Raw genomic sequence first — 25,359 nt, 5'->3', positions numbered from 1 at the left:
GACTAGGCCATTCAGTGCGATTTTATGTTGTTTCATTTTCTTGAAAAGCGTGCTTATACTGTATCTGTATATATGAGGTTCCTAAAGAGAATGCAAGAATAGACAAGTTGACATCCTAGCACTCTAATCAGCAGCCTCATGCAAAGCTTGGCCTCAGCTCGTATAACTGTTGTATTCTTTGGCTGTTGACCCTGAGTGGGGCCTCAACAGAACACCACAAAGTGAATTCAGAAACCATCTGACGAGCGCAGGCCGGTGCACATGGGGAGCGTCATTTATTTGTACTTGAATGAGCTTTGTGACGATATTGACATGCTGGAAGAACACTGCTATCTCCAATCGACCTCCTGTGCCCACTTGGGAGACACTTTGTTCATGGAAGGAGTCATGTACTTCGTGTGAAGGCGCACTCGCCTCCATTTGCAGTGGTGCTAGTTAGCAATGCCAATGTAATGAAACTGAGCCAAGTCAAAGGCACCCCGCTTCCCTAGTAGTGCCTACTTTAAAAAATACTGCAAGCCCCTTGCTCACAATTAGCGTTTATCATTTTATCAATGGGAGCATAAAAAGTTTAGGCGGGAATTTTTCAACCTGTGTTTTTTGAGAATCTCACTTGTTAATTGGACTTCAAGCCCTAAAGATATGGTGTAGCGTATGTGGATTCAGTTATTTAGAAGCAAATAAACAAAGTATAAAATATCATTTAGTGACCCTTTTAGCATCAGTTTACTTGGCTTCCTTTTCCTCTCTTTCTTCTTTATGTGTAGTGCATTTTCATCAGTTTCTTAAGAACTGTTTTCTGATTTCCATGAATGCATTTGTAAATGTGTTTGGGTGGTATCTACTTCCAAGTATTTTTTAGTGCTGGCACTATTGTTCTTGCTTGCATTACCTCTTTCCTGGAACATTTGTTGCCGCAGGTAGCACTTGCATTCTGTTTCTTTTCTCTTTTTTTTTCTGCCTGTAAACTTTCAAGGAAGCTGAGGAATCTCTCTTCAGGAAAAAAAATTATAAACAGCATTAGCAGAACACCTTGTAAATAGCTCTTGGCTTTAACTCTTCAATCTGTGCAGGTTTTGAATGTTGATTCATTGTAATCTGCTTTTGGACTGTCATATTGAATCACATTTAATGTGATTACAGGCACCTTATAATTAGTACTCCTTTTTGCTGCTTTTTTTCTTTTTTCATTGTTGATGTGGTGATTGTGCAGTGAAAACTTCTCTTTCCTCAGGCTATCGGCATGTCTCTCTCCGGACAGAGGGCAACTTCCCCATGTCACTGGCCATGTTGTTTATCTGCATTGAGCTCAAGATCTACGTTCCAGATGGCTTGGGAGGTCAGATAATCATACTGCTGTCTTCATAAATGATATAGTTTGCCAAGATCTTAGATCCTGTTGTGTCTTGTTTATAGCCAACATCCAATGCTTTCCTTGGTAACATTGAAGTTGTGCAAATTTAATGCTATCACTTGCATTGTAATGTTACCGAATATGTTAAGAGGTTGAAGAATGCTTTCTTGGCACTGTAGAAACCTGCTGTTAAACACTGATGCAGTTCACAGTGTTTCAGTAATGCCTTCGATTATTTTTACACTTTTTGTGGCTCAGACACAGAGTCTGTTTCCAGTGTACAGGTCGCCTCTGTGAAGACAGCAGTTATGGTGCACAGTGCATTCATGGTGCACAATGCAAGCATGGTGGACAGTGAAATCATTGTGCTATCATGATGAAACAATTAAAGTTTATGAAAATACCAGACAAGAATGGTACTGCCTATGATGACAACACAATAATGATACTTGTTCTGTGCCTTTCGTCTTGCCATTGTCAAATATTTCGCTGCTGTTGTTTTTTACTGACATGAAAGTGTTACTGATGGATAAAAAGAAGCATCCATATTCTACTTGCATTGGAGGAAACATAATGCGAGACTGGGACATTTTTTAGTTGAATCTTACGTTGTGTTTCATAGCCTATTATCAGTTATTTCTGGTAAATTTCATGGCAATAGGCATACTCAACATATGCATACTAGGGAAAACCCGGAAGTTACAAGAATTTTATTTAATTTGTGTATTTTTTACCATTCCAAAACATTAATCACCTTCAAAGGACTCTCTCTGGGATGTAATAAACTTGTTCCACTGCCTTATTTATTGTTCACAAATGTGCAGCAACTCTTGCGAACTGATGGCCCTCTGTGCCTTTCTTCTTTGTCTCTTCCACATTGTGGACATGCTTGACCTCAAGCTCCCATTTCAGTTGAAGTGTAGCATTTTCAGGAAGGGCCACATGCTCCGTGCTGTGTGTGTAGGAGTGATGCACAAGCCCAAGTTCCACAGGTTTGCAGCATTTTCTTCAAACTGCATTGTGCAACCGGTTGAGCACTTCACCATGAAAATGCTGACTGTTTGACCTTGCATGGAAAATTTGAAAGGAACAAGCTCTTGAACATCAAAAAATTTTCTGAGGGAAGAGAATTTCAAGAGAATTTCAGTGTTGGGAGAATTTGATGAACACACATTGTTCTTTGACATCTGCCTTCGCAATACCGACACACATGGCGACAGAGGCTCAAAAGAAATGAATGCAGTGAGCAGACAAAACTCCACATGCAGACGTTACTTGGTCAACAGATAGGGAGGGTAGTATTGACTACCCTTCCTCCTCTAAAAAAATTCACTGACTATTGTAATACTCTGTAATGCAAAATTTGAGCGCAGCTCTATACATGTTTTCATTTCGCGATATGTCGAGGCAAAGAATTTGAAAGAGACGTGTAGCAGAGTCGGCAATCGTCTAAAATCTGATCTGCAGGACGGCTTTTATACATGACTAATCAAAGGTTCCAGTGTAATTGCTGGTGCAACTTGGCTTCCAGAAAGTACTACACAGTTTGTATCGTGCATACAATCAGATTACAAAACAATCACAAACCATCATAATCAAAACAAGCGCGAGCGAGAACTGGTGCAAGCAGACGATAGTACAAAACTAGTGCTCCGGCTGTGACCAGATACGAGTAAGCATCGAGCAGTCGGGCGGGTCCGCATGAAAACAGCTTCCCGCATGCACGTCGCTGAAGGGCCGCTCTCATTGGTGTCCACCCTTCGCGGCTTGCATCTTTTTTCATCTGCCGCTCCACGGTTGCTCTTTCATCCTTCGCTGTTGTGCTCATTCGCTCGGTTATGCCGACGCTGACACTCGCTGCAGGAAGGGGCGCCTAAGAGCTGCGCTCTGAAAATTCTTGCTACTTGTGGGTCCTTCCTCGTATAAGTAGTTTACAATTGTACTTTCAGGCACGTACCCGGAGAGAGGGGGGGCTGCCCCCCCCCCCCCGCAATTAAGCGGCATACCCCCCCTCCTCCTCCACGCCGGCGCCAACACTCCTCACAGACATTCCTAAAGCGTCGACAAATCAATCTAGTCGGCGGTGAACATTTTGCTGCCTTTTACAGCCAAAGCTGTATATGGCTAACCTTCCGTTGTTTTTTCGGCGTCCATCAACAAAAAAAATAATCATGTGGGCCGATCCTGGTGATAGTGCAGAAAGGGTGCGAGCTCAATGGCACATACCCCTGTGGGCTCGGGAACCTGTAATGTGCCCTGTAACGTATGGGGAGTGCTTAACGCCCGCTTCACCAGCGCCGCGGGTCAGCGCAGCATTGCACTACCTTTGGGCCGACCCGCAGCAAAGGTGAAGCACTTTGTTTTCGTGTTTTCGTTTGAGAGCTTTGACTGTCGTCAGCTCTCGCTGCCATTTTATCTTCACAGAGTGGAATGGTTGTCAATTTTTTCGCTCTTTTTGGATGGTGGTAGTTATGGGCATCTCCAGGGATGTGAAGGCGAGTTTTCTCATCGATTTGGTGCCCCCACGATTATCTCGAGATGAGTTCAGTTGTTAGCATCTATTCAACGATCATGCGCATCACTGTGGTTTCGTTAGTTCAGTCGTATTTGTTCAGACTGATCCAGGGGCCAGGGTAGAGGTTCGGTTCGTAGTCAGGTGGTCTGTAAGCTCGCAGACCGAGTTGCTGCCGGAGAAAATGCCAATTGCGTTCAACTTTTCCTTTTGCTTCATTATTTTCTAAAGTGGCGGCTCTTGGCGACGCTGGCGGATCCTCGGAACCATATACCTGCAATATGGGTTAGATAACGTGGAAAGTAAATTAATGCGAAACAGCATCCATCACCAGATTCTGAAATAACCGTTAGAGCCATAAGCAATATGACTGTCACCCATTAGCTCGTCTGGATTTTCCCTAATTTTACAGCAATTTTAGTGCGAAATTGGCAACTGAAAATAAGAATCGCAAGTTGAGAAATTAAGCGATCTACTTAGGGAAAGAGCCAAGGCAACAGCCAAACAGCAAGCAAAAGCAAAAATTAGCAAATTTAACCATTGTTTGTTAAAATATTTATGGATCAACATTTCTTTATTTAAGAAGGAACTATAGAAAAGGCCGCCGGAAGTGCAGAATAATTCCGTGTGTTTTGAATCACGCTTCCACTGTTATCAGTGGAGCCACCTGACGTGGCTCCACTGATAACAGTGGAAGCCACGTCAGGTGAGCCACCTGACATTAGCACAGCAGTTCTCTGCTGTGCTAATGTGAATGTTTTTATAACCTTCCGCGGTAGGCACGGTATGTCTAGAACTGCAGCGTCCTGCGCTCTACGCGGGGGTACGGGACTGGTGACTGCGCATCATTAAGAAACTTTCCGAAAAGCAACACGAGTCGCTTTTGCCACTTAAATTGGTAGAGCAGTAAACGGGACCCAAAAGAACTGTGATTGTTCCGCATGTATATGTATAAAAACGAGAAGAAAGAAAGAGGGTGGACCAAGGGGCCCGATTTTTATTAATCATATCATGAGAAGCCAAGAAAGACCCCAAGGAAAACATAGGGGAAATTATTTGTACTTACTAAATGAATTAAACAAATCATAAATTAATGACAATGAAAGTGAATGGGGAAACGGCACTGCGGTAGCTCAATTGGTTAGAGCATTGCGCGCATGATGCCAAGACGTGGGATTGTTCCCCACCTGCGGCAAGTTATTTTTTCATCCACTTTCATTGCCATTAATTTATCATTTCTTTAATTCATTTAGTAAGTACAAGTAATTTCCCGTGTTTTCCTTGGTGTCATTGTTGGCTTCTCATGATATGATTATATATATATATATAGTTCTTCCATTGCTAATTCAGAAAATGCCACTAAAAATCTTCATTTGACACTTTCACTTGTTTACTTGTTCTTGGCAGTGTTCTTCCTGCGCTTCTGTCATGCGCGAGTCCATTTGATGTGGTTCCTTGTTAGCCAAGTGAAGGAGAGTTGTATCTTACAGGCGTGCATACCTGTGAGGTGCACCTTATTTCACTTCTTTTTTGCAGGCTTACGTGTCTTTATGGCGAATGACGGGCATTATTCACATTTGTAATATTAAAGGTACCTCCCCCCTCATTTGCATAGAAAAGTTACCTTTGGTTGCTTCCCCCCCCCCCCCCAAGAAAACATCCTGGGTACATGCCTGTGTACTTTACTGAATCATGTTTTGTGACAGCAATTATACTAGGTGGCTACAGCCAATAATGGTATTAGCAAAAAAATATTTTAACGCTGTTTTCATGTGCATTGTTGAGTAGTTGCTGCTTCTGATGGTCTGCTCTCAAGCTAAGGTATGGTTACGTCTGGTCATCTGTGTTTGTCCCTCTCTTCGGTGCAGACTTGATGGATGCCCTGTCAGATCCACGGGCATTCTTGTCGGCCCAGGAGAAGCGACTTGTCCAGATGCGTGCCATGGGCATCGAGGAGGCCGACATCCTCGTCAACCGGCCTGAGCTTGGCTCCCAGCAAAAGAAAGACGACGAAAAGCGGGGTGCGCTGCCTATCCTGTTGTGCATTACTCACGTAATGCATGGCAGCATTATGGACGTCTGACATTTCACTCTGTGCGACGCGTGAGGTCTCAGACGTGCTCTTGATACAAAGGAACGACAATGTAGTAGTGTAAAGAATGACAAGGGCATTTATTGTGCCTTTTGTACAATAAGGCCGCCTAGCCGAAATGCAACCCATGGAATGTGCTGATGGGTGCAGACGAATTGAGGAAGTCTGACTCACAGTGACAGAATATGAGGGAATATGTTCGCCCCCATGCTGGACACCAACGCCTAATCGTTCACACGTACAGTCACGCGAATGGTGGCACGTTCAAACGATAGGGTTCATTCATCCCGGTGCCCCACTCCGAAGCCTTTCTTGGGACAGTCCCGTGAAGCGTATCGGCACATGTGCGAAACGTCTGATCAGTTAGTCTGACGCCAAGCCAAGGAGGGGGATGCTACACCCTCTTGCACCCGAGTAACTCTGCCGTTAGGTGGCGTTGGCAGTGTAACACTCTCTCTCGCACTATTCTGCAACTACACTGACTGGCAGCGGTGCTTAGACACGCAGGCAAGCAGGATAACAGGAGATGTGAGAGCCACGCAGGGAAAACAACATGAGGGGGAGCAAGAGAGTCGAGCGACTTGCAGACGTCCTTGTGCTACTTGCTCAACCACATGGCCGCAATTTTCTGGCGCCGGCAACAAGCACCAGGTGTTGCCATCACAGAAAGCAATCTATTCAGCTTGTTGCGTCACCATTTTTTGGTCAGCCAGAAAATTTTGCTTGTCACCTAGAAGCCCTCGCGACCATTTCTCCCCATTATCGTGTGATTGCACAAAAAACGCAACAGCAACCACTCTGCCCACTTCGATCTGAATCCTCTGTTGCTACTTGCTTTCTGCTGTGATAGCAAAAATGAAATAGTAAAATTAGCCTATGCTTAGTCTCACTTTACGCCGACAACAAAGCACAGGGGATGTTTTGCCATTATTATTGAGATCAGTTGTTTGTTTTGACACTGTGATGTGACACTTGGTGATGCCACCAAGAGCTGCAAAGAAAATGTTTTGATTTTTACCTACCAGCTGGTGCCACAGCATTGTGCACTGGCAAGATGGAAGCATTTTTTAAGACGTTGGCCTTGCACCGTGTTTGAAATTTTCTAACAGGCATACAACTGTATTTATTCAGACAACAGTGGAAATTTATTGCTGTTCTTTTTTTTTTTTAATGTCACATCTAAAATAGTTGCTTCATTCCATAGCATGAAAGGGTCCCCCTGTTGTGTTGCTTGAAGTCACGTGCATATCGGTGCCTCCTAACTTGAAAAAATACCTCATTATTCCTGGTTATCAGGGACATTTAGCTGCTTTTAATGCGTTTGTGGATTTTCTGAAGACATTCAGTGGAATGGAAATTGCAAATTTATGCTTGACACCGAGCTGATACAATGAAATCATAGGCTGTTCACATTGGCCGTTCCTTTTCCGTCTTTCAAACTCACTGCTGTAATACGAAATTTTAGCACTTGAAGAATTGAGCTGTCAATAAGGTACTTACGTTATCAGGGAAATTTCAAGGAAGTTGTCAGTTCTCAAAAATTCAAGGGGAAAAGCTGAGAATTTTTACTCTCGTTGCTTTGAATAGGGGAAATTCATACTCACATTGGCTATGGCGAGGTTAGTGGGATGCCAGAAGAAAGCCAAGTTTCCTACATAATCTATCAATAGTGGTGTCTTTTGCTGGTTTTTACTGTGCAACATAGAATGTTGCTTAGTTATGAGTTCGACACAGGCTTGTCTGGTCAGGTAGCATGTTATAAAAGTGATAAAAATTAAGGTCGTTGATGAAGTAAAGTCAACGTTCAAGTTTCTCAACACTCAAAAACATCAAATGATAGCTTTTTATTTGGTTGGCTACCCTGATTTTCCACTTTTTGTGGTAGAGCGTTGCTTTTTGCACAACTGCAGAGGAGTGGCGTGTGGAGGCCATCACGGTGGACGCACTGCGGGCAGAGAAGGAGTACATCAAGCTGCGGCGCAAGCAGATGAAAGAGCTCGAGGGATTGCGCAAGAGACACCACAAGGATAAGCAGCACGTGAGCATGGCATCTCCTTAGCAGCTTGTCCCCTCTTGCCACCTGTTTGTTTCCTCCTCGACATTTTTTGGCTCTCCTTCCTTCTCGTTACAAGACCACTCGAGTGCTGCTTCCCATTAAGCTTCGCCAGTGGTGTCCACGATTGCAGTGCATAATGCACACAACTGGGGCACCAGAGTCTCAGTTCACATCGCTCGCTCGAGTGGCTCCTTGGCGCACGGGGCGTGTAGCACTGCACAGGTCTCCTCGTCCAATATATCGAATAGCAAATATTCAGTTCACAAATCGCATTATTTGAATGTTCACTATTTGATTCGATTTGATTCGGGGATATTCGCATTTTTGCACACCACTAAATTTTGCCTCACACTCCTCAAAGTACACACTGGTATCTACAGGGGTGCTAGTCGCTATTTATTTACACATTTCATTACCCGTTGCACCAACCAGCATTAAAATGGGAGGGACAAGTCATATTCACACTTTGGGTTGTGCACGAAACACGCACGAACAAAGAAAAAAACTAGCGCTCGTGTCGTCTAGTCCTTTCCTTTGTGTTTCACGCGCAACTCAAAGTGTGAATATTAATTTTTGCCTACCCGCCCCGCTTTCAGTTCCTCTGATGGGTAACAATACAGGTTCAGTAATATACCATGAGAAGCTAGCATGGAAACTTTAAGCTTCTCTCACTTTTTACATCCTTTTTGGTTTAACAAAAATATGTTCATAGTGACACTTTTACATTCTTTTTTGCTTACCAAGAACCAATTTGTCGGAAGACTTTTACGTCCTTTTCGGCTTACCAAGAATGTAACTTTAAAAGCAGGACCTTCCAGTGGTTCAAGTGGTGAGACAGTTGGGCGCCAGAGATTGTGTCCACCAGAAGCAGATAGGTGATCACCATGGTTGCTGGGTGATGTAGCTGCACAATGACGTGCAGTTCAGCTGAGAATTGAATTATTCCAACGTTCAGTACTCGATTCGATTAGGTGCTAATTGAGTATTCGCACGCCCCTAGTTAAATATAGCTCAACTGATTGGCTGCTGTGATAGAGGCACAATGTATACGTAGAAGAGACACGGCCCCCACAGGTGCAGAAGCAGCAGTGCCTGGCCGTGGAGAAGCTTTTGCCGCGGGATGCTGGCGACGACTCGGGCACGGCTGCCAGCGAGGACTGCGCAGTGCGGTCACTCGTGGTCAACCAGATGCACCAGTGGTCGTCCCTGCTGGCCTCGCAGCGCAGCCAGGAATGGGAGCTGCTGCGCCAGCAGCTCACCCAGCAGGGGGCCCTGCTGCGCACACTCATGCTCAAGGCACAGGCCGCTCAGATGAAGCAGCTGGACGCAAAGTTCGAGAGGCAAGGCGCATCTCTTTCGCCACTGGCCATCAATCGGTCGGTTTGTTTCGGTAGCTGGCAAGAAAGAAAAGGCAATGTCACAGCGCTGGCCTCATCACCCCAGTAAGCCAACAGTATGAGGAATGCATTCATCAAAGCACATGCCTACAAATTCAGCACATAACTTACAATAAAAAGAAAACAAGTGTGCTATACATTATAACAATACTTAACGGTTAAAAATGAGAAAGTGTTAATTAAAATAATTTTGCATGCAAGGTACTTCTTTGGAAGACAGTTGCACGTTAAGGAGATTGGGTCACATGTATTTTAGCGTTGCAGAACCATTGCTACCTACACTGGCACAATAGGAAATTTTCAACAATTCTAGTTGAACGCAGACTTTTTTCGAGATGCAGGGGTTGTAACAGGATCAGATAGAAAAGGATCGTGGTTTGCAGTAATGTCTGCACAACATGATAAACACAACACAATAAATCCCAGTTTCAGTTGGAAATATGTTCACTTCAAAGTTGTGAATAAACAAGCAGATTGATTGATTGCATCAGTGTCGACGAAGCAACAGACAGATTACGCATTGTAGTAGAGAGCAGAATAATTTTGGTCACCTGGGCTTTAATATGCACCTAAATACAAGCAAACAAGTGTTCTTGCATTTTGCCATCATTGAAATGCAGTTGTTGTAGTTGGGGTACCAAACATGGGATCACAGAGGTTCTTTTCGGTTCTGTACCTAAACAACACGTCATGGTTTACAAATATCCGGTTTATCTGTAGGCCTAAGGGAATGCCACAGGTAATGGCATTCCTTGGGCTGATAACAATGCAGTTATAAGATGCAGGGCAATGAATTGCACTTCTGTACAGCAAAAAAGCTGTAAGGTACAATAATCACAGTTGCCCAGACGTTCTGTCAGCGAAAATTGCGCTAACATAATTTAGAACAAATGAACTAAAGAAAGCGTAACAATGTTCTGGTAAAAAAGGCAGTAAAAGTATTTTGTGTAAACCTTCAGTTTAGACCACACGGTGTAAGACACTATCATTAGGTGAGGACAGTGGAGCCCAGCCAGTGAGGAGACACAATCGACCAGATGAAGCACTATCATGCGCATCCGACTGTGCTCTGCCAACAGCGGTAATCTGTCGGCAGAGCAGTAGAATTCATGACTGAAAATTTTGTTGCTGCACAGGCCGTTTGAAATCACATGTGCGAGACGTGTCCCCACATCTCTGATTTTGCTGACAGGCGCACTTTAGGGGCATTTTCGGTACTGTTCTGCACTTGCCTTTGTCCACGTTGTGGGAGTTCCTTCGGTCTACCGGGGCGCAGTCGTTGCTGTGCCTAAGGCTCCGGACTTATTCGCCATTGCGAGGAAAACCTCTCCCAAATGCCTGCCCCTTGACCGCGCGCCGTTTTCCCTGGGCGCCGCGGCCGCGTCTTGCGACGTCATGCTACGCGGCCCTGCGATTGGGTCGTGGGGCGTGACGTAGGGAAAAAGCCCCGACTGGGGACGATTGCCGTGCGCGGGAGAGTCATGCTGCGACAGGGACGAGCGCCGGTCACGAGAGGCAAGCTGCAAGGTACGTGAGCGACCAGCTATTTGTGTCCCCAACACCCCGGCCTGGGGACGTTCACGTGCTTTGTCAGCTTGCGTAAGTGTGACTTGCTGAGTGGCTTTGCGTTCCGCCCTTGCGGCAGTCGCAGGTGCTCAGTGCATCACATTTTGCGTGTCCGAACCGTCGCAGACCATTGTCGGTGACGGGAAGCGCTAGGTAGCGTTTGCGAACGCATTTCGGCCTGCGCGCATAAACCATTGTTCGACGCGGCATGTAACCCGCCTTCCTCGCCATCGGGAACCGCGGGCGCCGAGTGTACTCCGTGTGTTTGGGTGCAGTCTGGTACATGTTGGCCATTTGTGATCAATAAACGCCTTAACTGTCCTGGACGCCGTGTGTTCCTGGGAGAGCGCCCATGCGTACGGCCAGAGCCGGCCAGGTCTTTCGGCTCGGTGCTCGAACCTGCGGTGGGTCTATCGCCGTGCGCCGTCGTGCCGCGTCGTGAGGCTCCACTTCTCGGGGGCCACTTGGCGACGCCGTGCGCGGAGACGTACTGTGAGCCCACAACGTCGAGTGATAATTGCAGAATTGGTAAAAACTTTAGTATCAAGTTTACAACTTCGCATTGCACCAGACAAGTCAGTACATCTAAATCGGATATATTTGGCATATTATACACTGCTCTAAAATGTACCAGTTATTTGTGGGTAGGACTTTTGCAAAACCCTCATAAACATTGTACCACTTTCCTAAGCTCTAAATTCATATATCAATATTCTCCACTTTAGGTACTCTAACTGATGCAGTTTACAGGACTGAGATATCTGTTTTTGCTTTATAGTTTCTGTAATCGGGCTTTCATATTTTTACGAATTTTTTTAATATTTACTAAAGCTTTCAAGCACTAAATCAAAATTTTGCTTCCTACAGTCACTAGAATTTAATTTCCTCCCTAAAATGCAAAAAATTTGAATCAGATCTGTTCATGTATTGTTCCATAAAAGCATTTCTGCGGTTGACATGTATTTTAATGGGCGGCATCAAAGTTGGTCCCCAGCTATGGCTTTCTCTTAAGCCATAGAGCCACATTATTAGAATTGTTGAAATAGCTATACCTAGGGAACATGCCTGCTACACATACAGGTAACTAACTCGGAACGCCCAGCAAACACCTTCGAAAGCCAGGATGTTTTCCGTAAACAAGATCAGAGAGTCGTCTGGCGGCACACCTTGGTGGCAGGGACTTTATTTGGCAGCCATGAAACACATGCTGTTCTCACTTAAAATTAGTCTCTTGCACTGTGCTTTAGAGTTGGAGATTTATTTGAAACAACTAAATCATTGATATTGAACACTTTCCTGCCTGCGGGGAAAACAGCAGTATTGGGGTAAATACTTTTTTCCTATCACAGAGCACGCTTTATACTACAGTATCAAATTGAAGGAGAAACATTCTTTCTAACTCCCAAAGAACATGTTTGTTAAAATGAATTTGAAAAAAAAAATCTCAACGAAGCTTTTGTAGAAAAAAGTTATATGAAAACGTCATTCTTGCTTTGCACAGAAAACTTTTTAAAAAATTTGAGGATGTATGTTTTGAATGCAAAGGCCCTGTGCAATGTTCTAGCAAATATGATCTTCCTATGTAAAAAATTTGTTGAGATATAAAAGAAAATGTTAACCCTAGTGACGAGCCCTAGCGGGTTGCCAACATCAATTCCCAAACGTCTTTTTGTGCAAAACTTGACTTGCTGCATGGCCACCGGGACGTGACCCCGACCGCAGGTTGTGAACGAACACCCTGCTGCAGGTGAGAGCCGCAACCTGTGGAGCATGCATCATTATATATCGGCGCACAGCAGCCTTGAAGTGGTTCTATGAAAAGAACCGGAACTTCATTTGGAAACCTGACTAACCGAAGTTTTCTTCCACGCCAGTGCTGCTTCAAAACTACGAAAACTCACATGCAGGTGCATTGAAATCGATAGAAATGCAATGTTTCTGTGAATGAGCAGCGCACAACGCTGACGCCATCTTAGAAACAATGAGCACTCATAGGCCGACCACAGGTCTTATGCGAAAGCACTTTAAAAATCTGAGTGTAGCATATAAAGGAAATCGGACACTGAAACTCATTTAATAGTTTCTAGATAGCCCAATAACTGCCACTAGCCCTCTGAGAGCGCTCGGAACACAGGAAAATACGTATTTGCAACTGTCGATAACGGACTATCGATGGGAATAGGCGCAAACCGAAAAGTGTTAATGTGTGAAATTTAACTGAAAGAATGATCAGCTCAATATGCTCCTATAATTTTGTCACATTTCACCATAGTGAAATAAAGTATACACAACATTGCACTTGAAATAAAATAAGAAATGCAAAAGGCAGAATGATAGCATGGATGCTACTAACAACCCTGAAGTTGGTTGGAAAGGTACATGTCACACTGATCTCGGGGCCGTGTGGTTGTTGGGAGAGATGGAGTCGGGAGACGCAGGCGAGCACAGCAAACAGATTTTACTAATAACACACTCAAAGATAAACTCCACACTTGAGTAGCCTACATATGTCCTTATTCTCCCCTACGTTCGTCCTTCGAGCGTTCTGCGCAAAAGTCCGGCAACCCTGGCCTATGGCCGCACGCTTACAGAAGGGACCTTTTTGTAAAGTTCAGTCATGGTGCGTGTCTCCAAGTCTGATGTGCTTCGGCTCTTGATCCCAGTCAGTGCTCCCGCTGATTCTGCAAGTTTTGCTTCCTTGGTATCGGCCGGCCAGCTCCTCCGTCTCGGATGCCGGCGCCCCCCCGAACTGTGTTGGTGACATGGCACCCAGGCCTGCCTGGCTAGGCCTAACACAGGGCCTCGTTGCTACCTCTCCGTGTGCCGATGAGAAGCCCCGGGGACTATCGTCCGTGCTGGTCTGCCGAAGAAGGGGGCTCCAGTTCCTGGAGTGCCCGGCACTGCCGTGGGAGGCTGCAGCAAGTCCGGGAAGCCTCGCTTGAACGTCGCCGAGGTCGACAGCTACACCCTGGGTTGCCAGCGTCATGAGGCCGTCCGAACCTCCATGGGTCCCGTCGCCAGTACGAAGCTGGTGCTCCAACCTTCTTGGCCCAGAGCCACGTCGATAATGCCACCTTGGCGCCGCTTGTGCTCCGATCACACCTCGGGTCAGGCGCCTCGAGGGCTCGTGCCGTTCAGAACGGTCGGCGCACATCGCCCTCTTCTTTTCTTTTTGTGTCCCATGCCTCTTACATATGACAGTACACCCCCGCAAAATAAAGCAGACCTGAGTGAGAACTTGCTGGTAAACAAAAATGAAATGTTTCTCCAATATTTTGGTGTCATGTAAACATTGAGCGGGCTGCGTCTCGACTTGTACGTGTTTTCATTTCATGTCAGGAGACTTACGATTGTGCATCAAACACAGAGTCTTTATAAAATATGAGTGAAATACTGGAAGTGCAAAGTATAAAGCACGTCTTGATAAAGCACAGTGCATGAGTCACATGTACTAAATATGCCCAGGGTGTTGGAATAACCCAGTCTCGGTGATACCCTTTTGACGTACCGATGCCTTCCATAAAGAAAGCCTTTTCTAATGGTGCCCTGGAAGCAACACTGGTGCACAAAAATTGCCCACTATTCATTGTTACAAACAACACTTGTAAAAATTGCCCCTCAAGTATTGTCAGTCCATGCTACATGAGCCATGTAACTTGAACATCTATAATTGAGACACTGGCCTGTTTAGTTTATGTTAGTGTGGCCTCCAGTCATATTGTATATTTTTATTCTGCTAAATTGTGGTTTGGGATACACACCAGTGAGCACCAAACTTTGTTGGCCGGTAAAAGCACAGGGAGGCCTCACTGCTCCAGCTGCCAACAACAATCAAGGCGGTGACGCTTGTCTGCCACAGGGAGAACAAGGAGATGAAGACCAAGCAGGCCAAGGTGTCGGTGGAGACGGCACGGGAAGTGTCCAGTGACAAGACATTGCGCAACAAGGCAGAGCGAGAACGGTGACTTCCACTTGCTTTTTTTTTTGTTCGTTCGTTTTTATCACTGCTACCAAGTTGTGTCACTCTGCATATGCACCTATATAGCATCCAAAATTTCTTGAACATTAGTTTCCCATTCCATAGCAAGAAAGGTTGTCTGATAAAATGTTCTGTGTTTTGTGAATGCTGTTGTATATTTTTGAACATGCGCGAGCACCAGCGATTACTCTTGGATATACGATGATCCCACGAAGTGGATTCGATGACCAGCGACTGAGCTTGTCTTTCTGTGCACAAGTTCGCTCGATAAAGAGTCAAATTGTTAACCCGTACTTTGGCAGTGTTTAATTCTTTGCCATTGCTGCACAACAATATCTGACCTGAGCAAATGATAATACAGGTTGATTATTGTTGTGTTGAAATCTACGAGATGCTGAGCTGTAGTTGCACCCTTGGCATGCTGCAAGAGTGCATGCATCTTTCGAGCAAGCTAGTTAGCATCAAAAGCACTGCTGGCTCTCATTTCATTGTGCAAACGAATTTTCAATACTTGTGCATTTTTGCATTGCATTTTTGTGCTTTTTGTAAATGTAATCGCCAACTTACCCAAATCTCTGCTCTTTCACTTGTTGTGACAGTGTCTGTACTTGTCTTGCCAGTCATGGCAACTATACCCTATTGATATGTTGCTGCAAAGCTACTCTAAAATTGAACTCGTTGCTCTTTATTTTGTCTTTTGGTACATAGAGCGGTGTGAGAAGTTTACAGGGTGTGTTAAAGTTTTCTGTAATGTTGATTTTGGCATGTACAGTTTGCACAATATTGCAACAACTTAGTGCTCTCTGCCCTTGCTCGCTTGTTTCCTTGAAACTTTCCTTGACCAGCTATTTATTTTGTTTCCAGTACCTCAAAGGTCCCCGTTTTGGAATTTTACATAAGGGGTCGACAACAGTTTAACATAGCAGAAGACGTACAGTATCTTCTTTGATGTTGATGGAGCTGGAATGTTGCAGGGCATCGGCAGGAAGACAATTCCAGTCTTTTGAGATTCGCATGGAAAGAGAAGATAAATGAGTTGCAGTCCGGGCTTCGGCGAGAGTGTACGGCTCTATCATGGTTGAGTCGGCTAGGATTGCGATCAGCTGCAATGACTGCAGATAGATGAAGAGATCAAATTTATTAAAGGGACAAAGTCGAGTGACTTTGCGTTGAAGACTAATAGGGGCCTTTAGTTCTGTGATGCTTCTGTTGTATGAGTAACCCAAGAGGATAAATGTAGTAGCATGGTTTTGAACCGATTCTAGTGTTTTTATCACGTTAAATTGATTAGGGTCCCATGTGGCACATGCATATTCTAGTTTTGGTCTGAGTAGAGTATCATAAGCTAATAATTTTACAGACGATGGTGCTAGGCTAAGTTGCACCAAAAGTAACCGAGAACACGGTTAGCTTCGTTGGTTATCCCGGCCGCATGGTATGACCAAGAGAGATTTCCTCGTGTGTCGCCCGCATCGGCCGTGCCAGGATTGAACCACACCAACGAGAGCAGGTGACATCCCGCAAGTGACCCTTTGCCCCACAGTGTGATCACATTCCGTTTTGACTCACTAAGCGCACAAGCCTCGGCTGGTCGTAAGTGCACAACATACGGCAGCTTCCCGTGTAGGGAATGGGGAAGTGTGAGGCCCTAACATGCGCCAAAACATCGGTGATAGTGCAGAAAGCATATTCTCTGTAAAACATGCACCATCCAGTTGTGTTGTTCGGCAATCGGCAGACTTAATCCGAACAGTGAAGAAACATCCGTAATGGCTTAACTTTTAACAAATGCAGGCTATAAAGAGCAAACATGGAATGCGCTGGAAGGAAGGTGCATTAAGGCAGCATATTTAGGGCACCCGAACCAGAAGTCTCCAGCGCCACCACAGGAGAAGCAAAAAGACACTTAAGGCTTGTTTGGGTTAAGTGTGATGGTGACTGTAAATTGGCAGGGTATGCTGCTATCATCTTGGTGCGTAGGGGCACGTGTTCGCAGCGCGCGGTTGGGCTTGCGCATGAAGCTACACTGGCAGCTGGGGCAGTTGATGCCTGGACATTATTCCCTAAACCTTTGAGGGTCAAATTTTTGTCACAAGAACCATGGCCCTGTGGTCAGCCTTTTTTTTATTATTGCAGTTTCCAGTAGTAGCAAGTAATTGAAAACTCTTAAATACAGCAAAAATTTATTTCAAGCAATATTTTGTCACAAGAATGTTTACTCGCACCAACAGTATATACACAATTAAGCTATATAGTAAGAGGTTGAGAAAAAGATATAGCAAAACTTATGGCTATCATTTTGTTGCCCCAAAAATATATTTCATCAGAAGAAGAAACATGTCAGAAACAAGTCTGAAGAAGAAACGCTTGAGCAGTTATCCCAAGAAGAGGCAACGTGCACGGGCATGCCGAAATCAGGACTGCACGTGCCCACAGTATACGGGCATACGCAGTAGAGAGGAAAATGGAACTGTAGGCGAAGAAAAAAAAACTGATCTCTGAATTTTGGTCGCACCAGCTGGGGGATGTAGTTGTACGATGTGCGCACAACCATGTGATCGAATAGTCGAGTAGTGTGCACCAGTAAGTGGAAACACAATTTCAAATGACTTTGGGTGACTCCATAGAGATGGCAGCACCTCTCAACAAGCAGTAGCGTCAAATACACATGAACGTAAGAACACATGAACAAACATAAGAAGGGTACCGTACATGTACGTCAAAAACCTTCAAAGGGTTAATGTGTTGCATTTCCTCGTGCAAAATCAAAATTGCCAGCCTCTTGTTGGGACACTCATTTATTTTCCGCTCTAGCAAAACAGATTCTAAAAGCAATAAGGAGCAGTGGCAGAAGTCACACTCCCGTTTCTGGCTCTCTCTTCCATTCAGAGGCAGTGCGCATTCTCACACGCCCTCTCTTGCGTGTGCCTCCGCAGGCGATTGCGTGAGAAGAACAGCAACAACACCAAGAAGTTCATCGAGGAGCGCAAGTCAGCGGCACTGAAGCAGAGCAAGGAACGCGAGCGCCTCAAGAAGGTCCACGAGAAGCAGCTGCACGACCTGCAGCGCGAGATCGACAATGTGAGTGCACTGTACTACTTCTCCGGATTATCCTGGTACCTACATACTTGTACACTTGGTGAATGAATTAAGCAGTCAGGTTTGTATTGTACATTACAATTAATGTACATTGTAATTTTGGCAGAGGAGGTTGGTCTTAGAAATAAAATTTTATTCTTTGTGATATGGTGCTGAGAACTTGTACATATATGTAATGTTTATGTGCGTATTTTGAATATGCAGTCCATTTTTTTTATCTCCTCAGGTTCTAATTTTATATGAGCATCCTTTAAGTAACTTTTGCAAAAATATTTGCAAAACAGCAGTTCGTAAAGTTTCATTAAACAGGGTACCAATGGCTTCTGTATGATTCAAGGAATGCAATAATACCAACGTTATTGCTCTGCTTTTACTTAGAACATGAGTTGCGAGACTTCAAAGTTAGTCACCGGAAAAACACTTTTTTGAGTTTTAAGTTCAATACATCACAACTGATGTTCTATGTAAGGCAGAGCAGTAAAGTTTGCCTTATTGCATTCCTTGAATCATACAGAAGCCATTGGTACCCTGTTTAATGAGACTTCAGGAACTGATATTGGCATATATTAGTGATGGCAAAGAACACAGTAGCAATACAGTAGTTGACTGATTTTTCGGACTCCAAAAATTCGGACATGCTCGATTATTCGGTCTCCTTCGTGGCACTGCCATTCTCCCCATAGACCATAAAGTATAACAACTGCCAAAAGTTCAGACACCTTGCAACCTCTCGTCTGATTTTTCGGACACTCCTTGAGCCAACTCGATCGAGAGCACCACGCACCGACTCTGACTGGTGCATGGTTCGACTTGCTGGACGCCATTTTTGTTTTGAACGGAGCCTACTTGCTGCCCCACAAAGTGGCGCTACTGCAAATCCCCGCTCATCATCATCGTTTCTGCCTGGTTTGTGGTTACAGCAGTTCCAGTCACAGCTTAGTAAGCCACGTGAACACAATCCAGCAGCTGATTTAGGTTTTCCTTCATGCACGACGCTGCGAGTAGGCCATGTTTTTCGTTTGTGCAACAGGTGTTGGCGTGACAGTGTGGTAATGTTTGCTTTGTGCGCTGTGTTGAGGTTGCAGTGATCCAACGCGGCATACGGAAACATCGCGTCAAGTGTCTAATGGCGCCGACAGTGCCCGCGCAGACTGCGCTGGGAAATGACGGCAAGCGGATGCCAGGGAGCCTAGGATTTGTCGCCTTCAGATGTGCTCCCTACTGCCGCCGAAAATGTTCTGCCGAGACCTGCGCAGTGATTGCATTGCGATTCCAGACACCGTCTCATTTGACAGTTTCACAGGTGATGACACTGCTGTGCTCACATGCGCAGAACTCGACGACGGTGAGATCATTCGTCAGGTTTCTGCTGGACCGCCGTACGATGACTGCCATCGCATGCGGAGCATGTACAAGCAGTGACTGTGCTTTCAGCCGCCTATAGTGACCGTACGACCCTCTCCGAGATGCACGCTTGTCTGATTGCGTGTAAACGGAACAGTGCGCAACGGCGCATTCACAATTTCTGCAAGCCTACTGCAGAGCCCGAATAAGTGCGTAGAAATAAAGGAGTTCCTTTTTTTTTTTCTTAATCTGCTTTTTCGGACACCTGTTTATTTGGACATTTCTGCAGTCCCCGTGAGGTCTGAATAAACGGTCGGCGACTGTACTGTGAATGACGAAACTCACTTTTATTGGGCAAACCTGTGCCCTTAAAAGCAGGTTACACTTAAAGCACAACGATAGCGGCGAGCACAGTTGGTGATCATCAAAATCTCATCTGCCGATCAAGCGCGTTGGCTTTTATACAAGAACCATAGAACATTCCAGAGTGATAGCTGGTGCCCGCGTGTCCTCCAGAAAGTTCTACACCATTTGCATCATGCATACATGCCATCAGATTACACAAGGTTCGGTGAGAACAGACAGCAGATAGAACCATCGATAACATTCCAGAAACTTCCAATACATGCAAGCACGTCCTGCACTGAGAAATAACATTTGTCAGACGGTGAAAAGCACTCACCCGAAAAAAATAAACAAGTCCATGTGTAAGTATTTTACAAATATTTGCAAGAGTTACTTAAAGGATGCGATTCTCAGCACTACACCTCGATGAATAAAGATTTTTAAAAATTTTGGTCTAGGACCCACGTCCTCACTTAAGTGCAAACGATTCCCAGACTACTACGCTGCGTCGTCCAGTTCACAGATGCACTTGCATTTGTAAAAGTGCCTTAATTCAGACTGAAATACTCACACTTCATACTACTCCAAACTTCATGAATACTTTGTTTAGCGCAAAACAAAGCATTCATGGTGAGAAAAGGTTTATTGGCGGCGCCTAATGCGAAGGCACAGCCACTGGGAACGGCGAGGCAGCCCGAAGCACTGTCCAAACGGACGGCAGCAATCAACAGCACGAGCCGAAACAAGTCGCGCGTCGGCGATGCGGCTGTGCCGCAAGGCGCGTCTTCTTCATCACAATCTCCCCCCGGACAAAAAGAGCCGTCCTGGCGCCTTAAGAATTGGGAGGCGGAGGGTCGTGGTAGGGCTTGAGATGCGAGACGTGGACAATGTCACGCCCACGCCGGCGCAAGTCTTCAGGTGGTGACAGGGGCTCAATGAGAAAATTCACCGGGGATGTTTGCTCCAAGACTCGGTAACGCCCTTCGAATTTTGGGACGAGTTTCGAGAAAAGCCCTGGCGTTTGGAAAGGGACCGACAACCACACAAAAACGCCTGAAGCGTAGGTGGTGTTTGGAAGTGTGTCGATGCGGTTTTCTTTCTGGCGCTGCTGTTGCTCTGCCGTAAAGGAGCGCGCTGGCTGGTGGCATTCTGGGGCTTGTCGGGCGACGTCGGACACAGGTAGACACTCAGAGGCGTCAGGACAGTATGGAAGGAGCATGTCGATTGTATGCGTAGGCTCGCGGCCATACAGGAGGAAGAAAGGTGAAAATCCCGTAGTGGCCTGGATCGCGGTGTTGTACGCGAACGTGGTGAATGGAAGGATGCGGTCCCAGTTACCATGATCAGATGCCACGTACATAGAGAGCATATCACCAAGTGTGCGGTTAAATCGCTCTGTGAGCCCTTTAGTCTGTGGGTGGTATGCCGTGCTTGTCCGATAAATAATGTGGCATTCCGAAAGCAAACTTTTGACGACTTCGGAGAGGAAGGCGCGACCTCGATCGCTGAGGAGTTCTCGAGGTGCGCCGTGTCGAAGCATGAAGCGATGTAAGACGAAAGAGGCTACATCCCGCGCTGTAGCTACTTGGTAAAGCAGCAGTTTCGGCGTAGCGTGTCAGATGGTCAACAGCAACTACGATTCACCGATTGCCGTCAGGCGTCATAGGAAGCGGGCCGTATAGGTCGATGCCGACGCGATCGAAGGGTGTGGCAGGGCATGGGAGCGGCTGCAAGGTACCAGACGGGCATAAAGGCGGCGATTTACGGCGTTGACAGTCAAGACAGCATCGAACAAACTTGTGTACAAAATTGTACATGCCGCGCCAGTAGTAGCGGTGGCGAATTCGTTCCTATGTCTTGAAGACTCCGGCGTGGCCACACTGCAGATTGTTGTGGAAAGTGGCACATATTTGAGACCTTAAGCTGCGGGGAACCACCAGAAGCCACCGACGACCTTTAGGAGTGTAATTGCGTCGGTGCAGCCGCTGTTCACGAATGGCAAAATGAACTGCTTGGCGTCGAAGGGTTCGGGATACAGGGATGGTCGATGATCCAGAAAGATAGTCGAAAAGAGAAGCGATCCACGGGTCACGACGTTGTGCGGTGGCAAAGGAGTCCGTGTCGAGAGATGACACAGAATGTGCGGAAGTTGTTCCGCAAGCCGAGTCTGGAGGTAAAGGTGAACGAGACAAGGCGTCTGCGTCGGAGTGTGTGTGTCCGCTGCGGTATACGACGCGAATATCGTACTCCTGGATGTGTAATGTCCAACAGGCGAGGTGGCCAGTGGGATCTTTCAAGTTGGCGAGCCAACAAAGCGCATGGTGATCTGTGACCAAGTTGAATGGGCGCCCGTACAGATATGGTCGGAACTTGCCAAGTGCCCATACGCACTAACTAGCCTGCCAACTCATTGTGCTGTACTCCAAACTTAGAAGCCAGCTGCAGAGCGATTGCACCTCGCATTTCTCTGGAACTACATGAAGCAGGCATCCTAATCAGTTGTGTCTTGTCTTTGCTTTGATGGTAGTACATTTCTGAGAGTCCCTTTGTTTGGGATTTTTACTGGGCCTTTTTCAAAGGCTTTTAAAGTGCAGCATATTGAAAGCAAAACTCAACACTAAGGTTAGCAAGTCAGTGCAAAGGCCTTTGAGCAGATCTTATTTCAGAGTGGAAAGTCCTCAACAATGATTCTAGGATTATATACACACATTAACATTTCGTTCGTTCAATTCTGGCAATATCCCACCGGGGACACCTTTGAATATGGATGATATATATGTACATATTTACATATATTTTTTTCATCCACTTTCATTTCCATTAAATTATCATTTCTTTAATTCAATTAGTAAGCACAAATACTAATTCCCCCTATGTCATTCTTGGTGTCATTGTTTGTTGGCTTCTTAGGATGTGATTAATAAAAATCTGGCCCTTCGGTTAACCCCTTTTCATCTTGTTTTTATATATATATATATATATATATATATATATATATATATATATATATATATATATATATATATGCACACACTTGCACACGCGCAAACACACACACACGCAGTTAACCCTTTAAGGGTCAATGACGTAAATATAAGGTGCCGCGAACAAGTCTAAAAATAGTCGATGCCGTATATTTAAGGCGCCGTCTGTACGTTTAAAAAGCACGTCAATTTCCTAACTTTTTATTTTCTGTCATATGCTGCCACTTTGTGGGAATACAGGGAATTTGTTTTAGCGCTAGTTCGTTTTCGCGCGTCTATATAGTACCGCTCGCGCATTGGCACGCGCGCGGGCGAGTGGCGGTTCTGGTTTTGTTTTCGCGGGTGGTTTTGGCGTCTTGCGCTTGCAAAACTGATGGCTGTCTCGTTACTAATCGCTCAAAGGGCAACCACCTCTTTCTCGCTCGTTTTGTGCTCACAGGGGTGCGCAAAGCAAGGATGCCACCGTGCATGCGCTTTTGTTGCTTCTTTTTTTGACACTCGCGAAAACTAATTGCCTCTGGTTGGCGATAAGATGAAGATTAGCGGAAGTTTGTCACGCGTGGTGGTTTTTTGACGGGCACACAACCACACAGTTTTCTTGAATGCGTGCACCTACGCAGTTGAATTACGCTATGGATGTACGGTGCTCACGGAATGAAACGCAACAGCGAGTATTTGGTAGAACCCAGCATATGTGCAGAGAACTTGAGAGTACCATGTCATGTCGCTATGAATCTGGTCACTAAAGGTGGCTCTGACTCCGCTCTAAATGTACACACCAAAGTTACGTCGATGTGACACGAACTTCAGCCGGTGGAAACGAAAGTATGGGCATTAGTTAGCCCTCAATTGACGTGTTTCATTCCGTGAGCACTGTACATATTAGTGTAAGAGCAGCAACATTTGAGTCTTGCAAAATAGTCTCGTGTCCGCATTTTCAAGGCCTTGAACTGTGTGTATAAAAATGCATCAAATTTTTAGTTCTTATAAGTTTATTTCCTTTTTTATTGTTGTTATTCATGAGTGAAGAGTACATATATACCAACGCAAAATATTTGTTTCTCATTTGCGGTCACCCTAGAAAAATTGCAGTAAATTTTTTTCGAAATAAGTCCCTAAGAAGAATTGAAATCTGCAATAAAAAATTCGACCCTGGGTGGTCACATATGGCAAAAAAAAGCAACCCTCAAAGGGTTAAACCTCAATATGACAAATTATTTAACTTTTCGTAACTTCTTGTCCATAGAGTACCATGTATTTAGAACCTCGTTATAAAGAAGTGTGTTAATACACAATTTCAATATAATTTCAATATAACAAAATTTCACTGTTTCCGCAGTGTAATATGGAGACAATAAATCAAAACTTCCACTGACACAGATGGTCAGGTGATTGAATTACAAGTAGCTGCTTGCGAACACACCTCTCAAATCATGCTTCATGCAACAAGAGTGACAGCGGAAGTGGAGCGGCGTCATGTTTCGTATAAAGTCCAAGTGCGATAAGATCCTTCCGTGCCCTGCGCACTGTGTGCTTTAGGTGTGAAGGAAAGCGTGCTAAGGTGAGATAAGTAAGATGGTGGCAGCCGCCTTCCGCCCAAGCAGAGGAAAGAGGGGCAAGGGAGCCAGCTCGCAGCAACACAAGAGGGCGCAAGGGAGCGGGGGGAGTGGGGTGTAAGTTGGAACGCGTCTCTGTCGTGGCTGCACATGGCTGTGAGTGCACCCTGCTTTAGATGTAATCTGCCATGTGTGCAAAGAGTGGGCATGTTGAGACAGCGTTGCGTCATGTAAGCTGTCTTCCCGCATGTTTAGTATTTCAGGTTGCGTTATCTCAAGTTTCGGTGACCCATTGGAGCGAGAGGCCAATGAAGCATTCGCTCCCCGCTGCCAGCGCTTTTCACGATAGCATCGTCCCAGTGCAGGCAACACAATCAGCCGCGGCAGCAGAGTGCACGCGACAGCATAGTTGGCTTCGATTAATTTGTACTGCCGATATGAAGATATCGTCGACATGGCATGAAACCGTATCATTTGTTGCGGACTGCTAAATTCAACATAATGAATTGTTTTCTCGTTCAAATGAGCTTTTTTCGATTGCCTGATAATTGTGAAAATTTTGCGAACCATTTCTGTGAGAAAAATTGATCGACGATTTTTCAATATTGGCCTCAAGCTCCACCACTGGAAATGCTGGCGCCACTGTCGACGTGATGTGCTATGAGGGATCAGGTGGACATAGCGGCCGCGTCGGCTGCTTTGAGAGCGCTAAAGCGAGCTGAACACGAGAGTTTAAATTCCCTCGTACGCTGCGGTCCTCATTTAGTGGCAAGATTTTCCCGCTTCGAGTGTCTCCTTTACAACGCTTGAAAGCACTACAATAGGTAGTGGCTGCCTTTGAAGGCACGCAACATGGTAGGCTACTGGTCGGTGCCACAGTGCCGGACATACGCAATGGAGCCCGGTGTCAGCCTTATTCACACGTAGCCGCAGGGCAAGAAGCTGTGTGAAGCTTGGCTCGCAAAACATAAAACCGACAAACAGTCATTGGCTACAACTCGGGTATGCAGCAAGCACAGACGCAAGGAAGATTTCTGCTACGGCGCCGGGTCTGTGATGTTTGGAAAACGCACAC

At 45.5% G+C, this 25,359-nt stretch overlaps 1 protein-coding gene across 1 annotated transcript in view; it reads left to right on the top strand.

Moving 5' to 3' along the window:
* Positions 1–25,359, top strand: part of norpA (no receptor potential A) — a 317,605-nt gene that overhangs the window by 264,331 nt on the left and 27,915 nt on the right. Inside the window, exons 24-29 of the mRNA XM_070522685.1 lie at positions 1,235–1,339; positions 5,735–5,887; positions 7,869–7,996; positions 9,089–9,354; positions 14,837–14,938; positions 17,893–18,037. Coding sequence (XP_070378786.1) covers positions 1,235–1,339; positions 5,735–5,887; positions 7,869–7,996; positions 9,089–9,354; positions 14,837–14,938; positions 17,893–18,037 — 899 coding nt within the window. The remainder of the gene's footprint in view (positions 1–1,234; positions 1,340–5,734; positions 5,888–7,868; positions 7,997–9,088; positions 9,355–14,836; positions 14,939–17,892; positions 18,038–25,359) is intronic.

This window comes from Dermacentor albipictus, chromosome 7 (assembly GCF_038994185.2).
Source record: "Dermacentor albipictus isolate Rhodes 1998 colony chromosome 7, USDA_Dalb.pri_finalv2, whole genome shotgun sequence".
Lineage (NCBI taxonomy): Eukaryota > Metazoa > Arthropoda > Arachnida > Ixodida > Ixodidae > Dermacentor > Dermacentor albipictus.
Note: the sequence above shows the minus strand (reverse complement) of the source record. Positions and strands in the feature narration are given on the sequence as shown.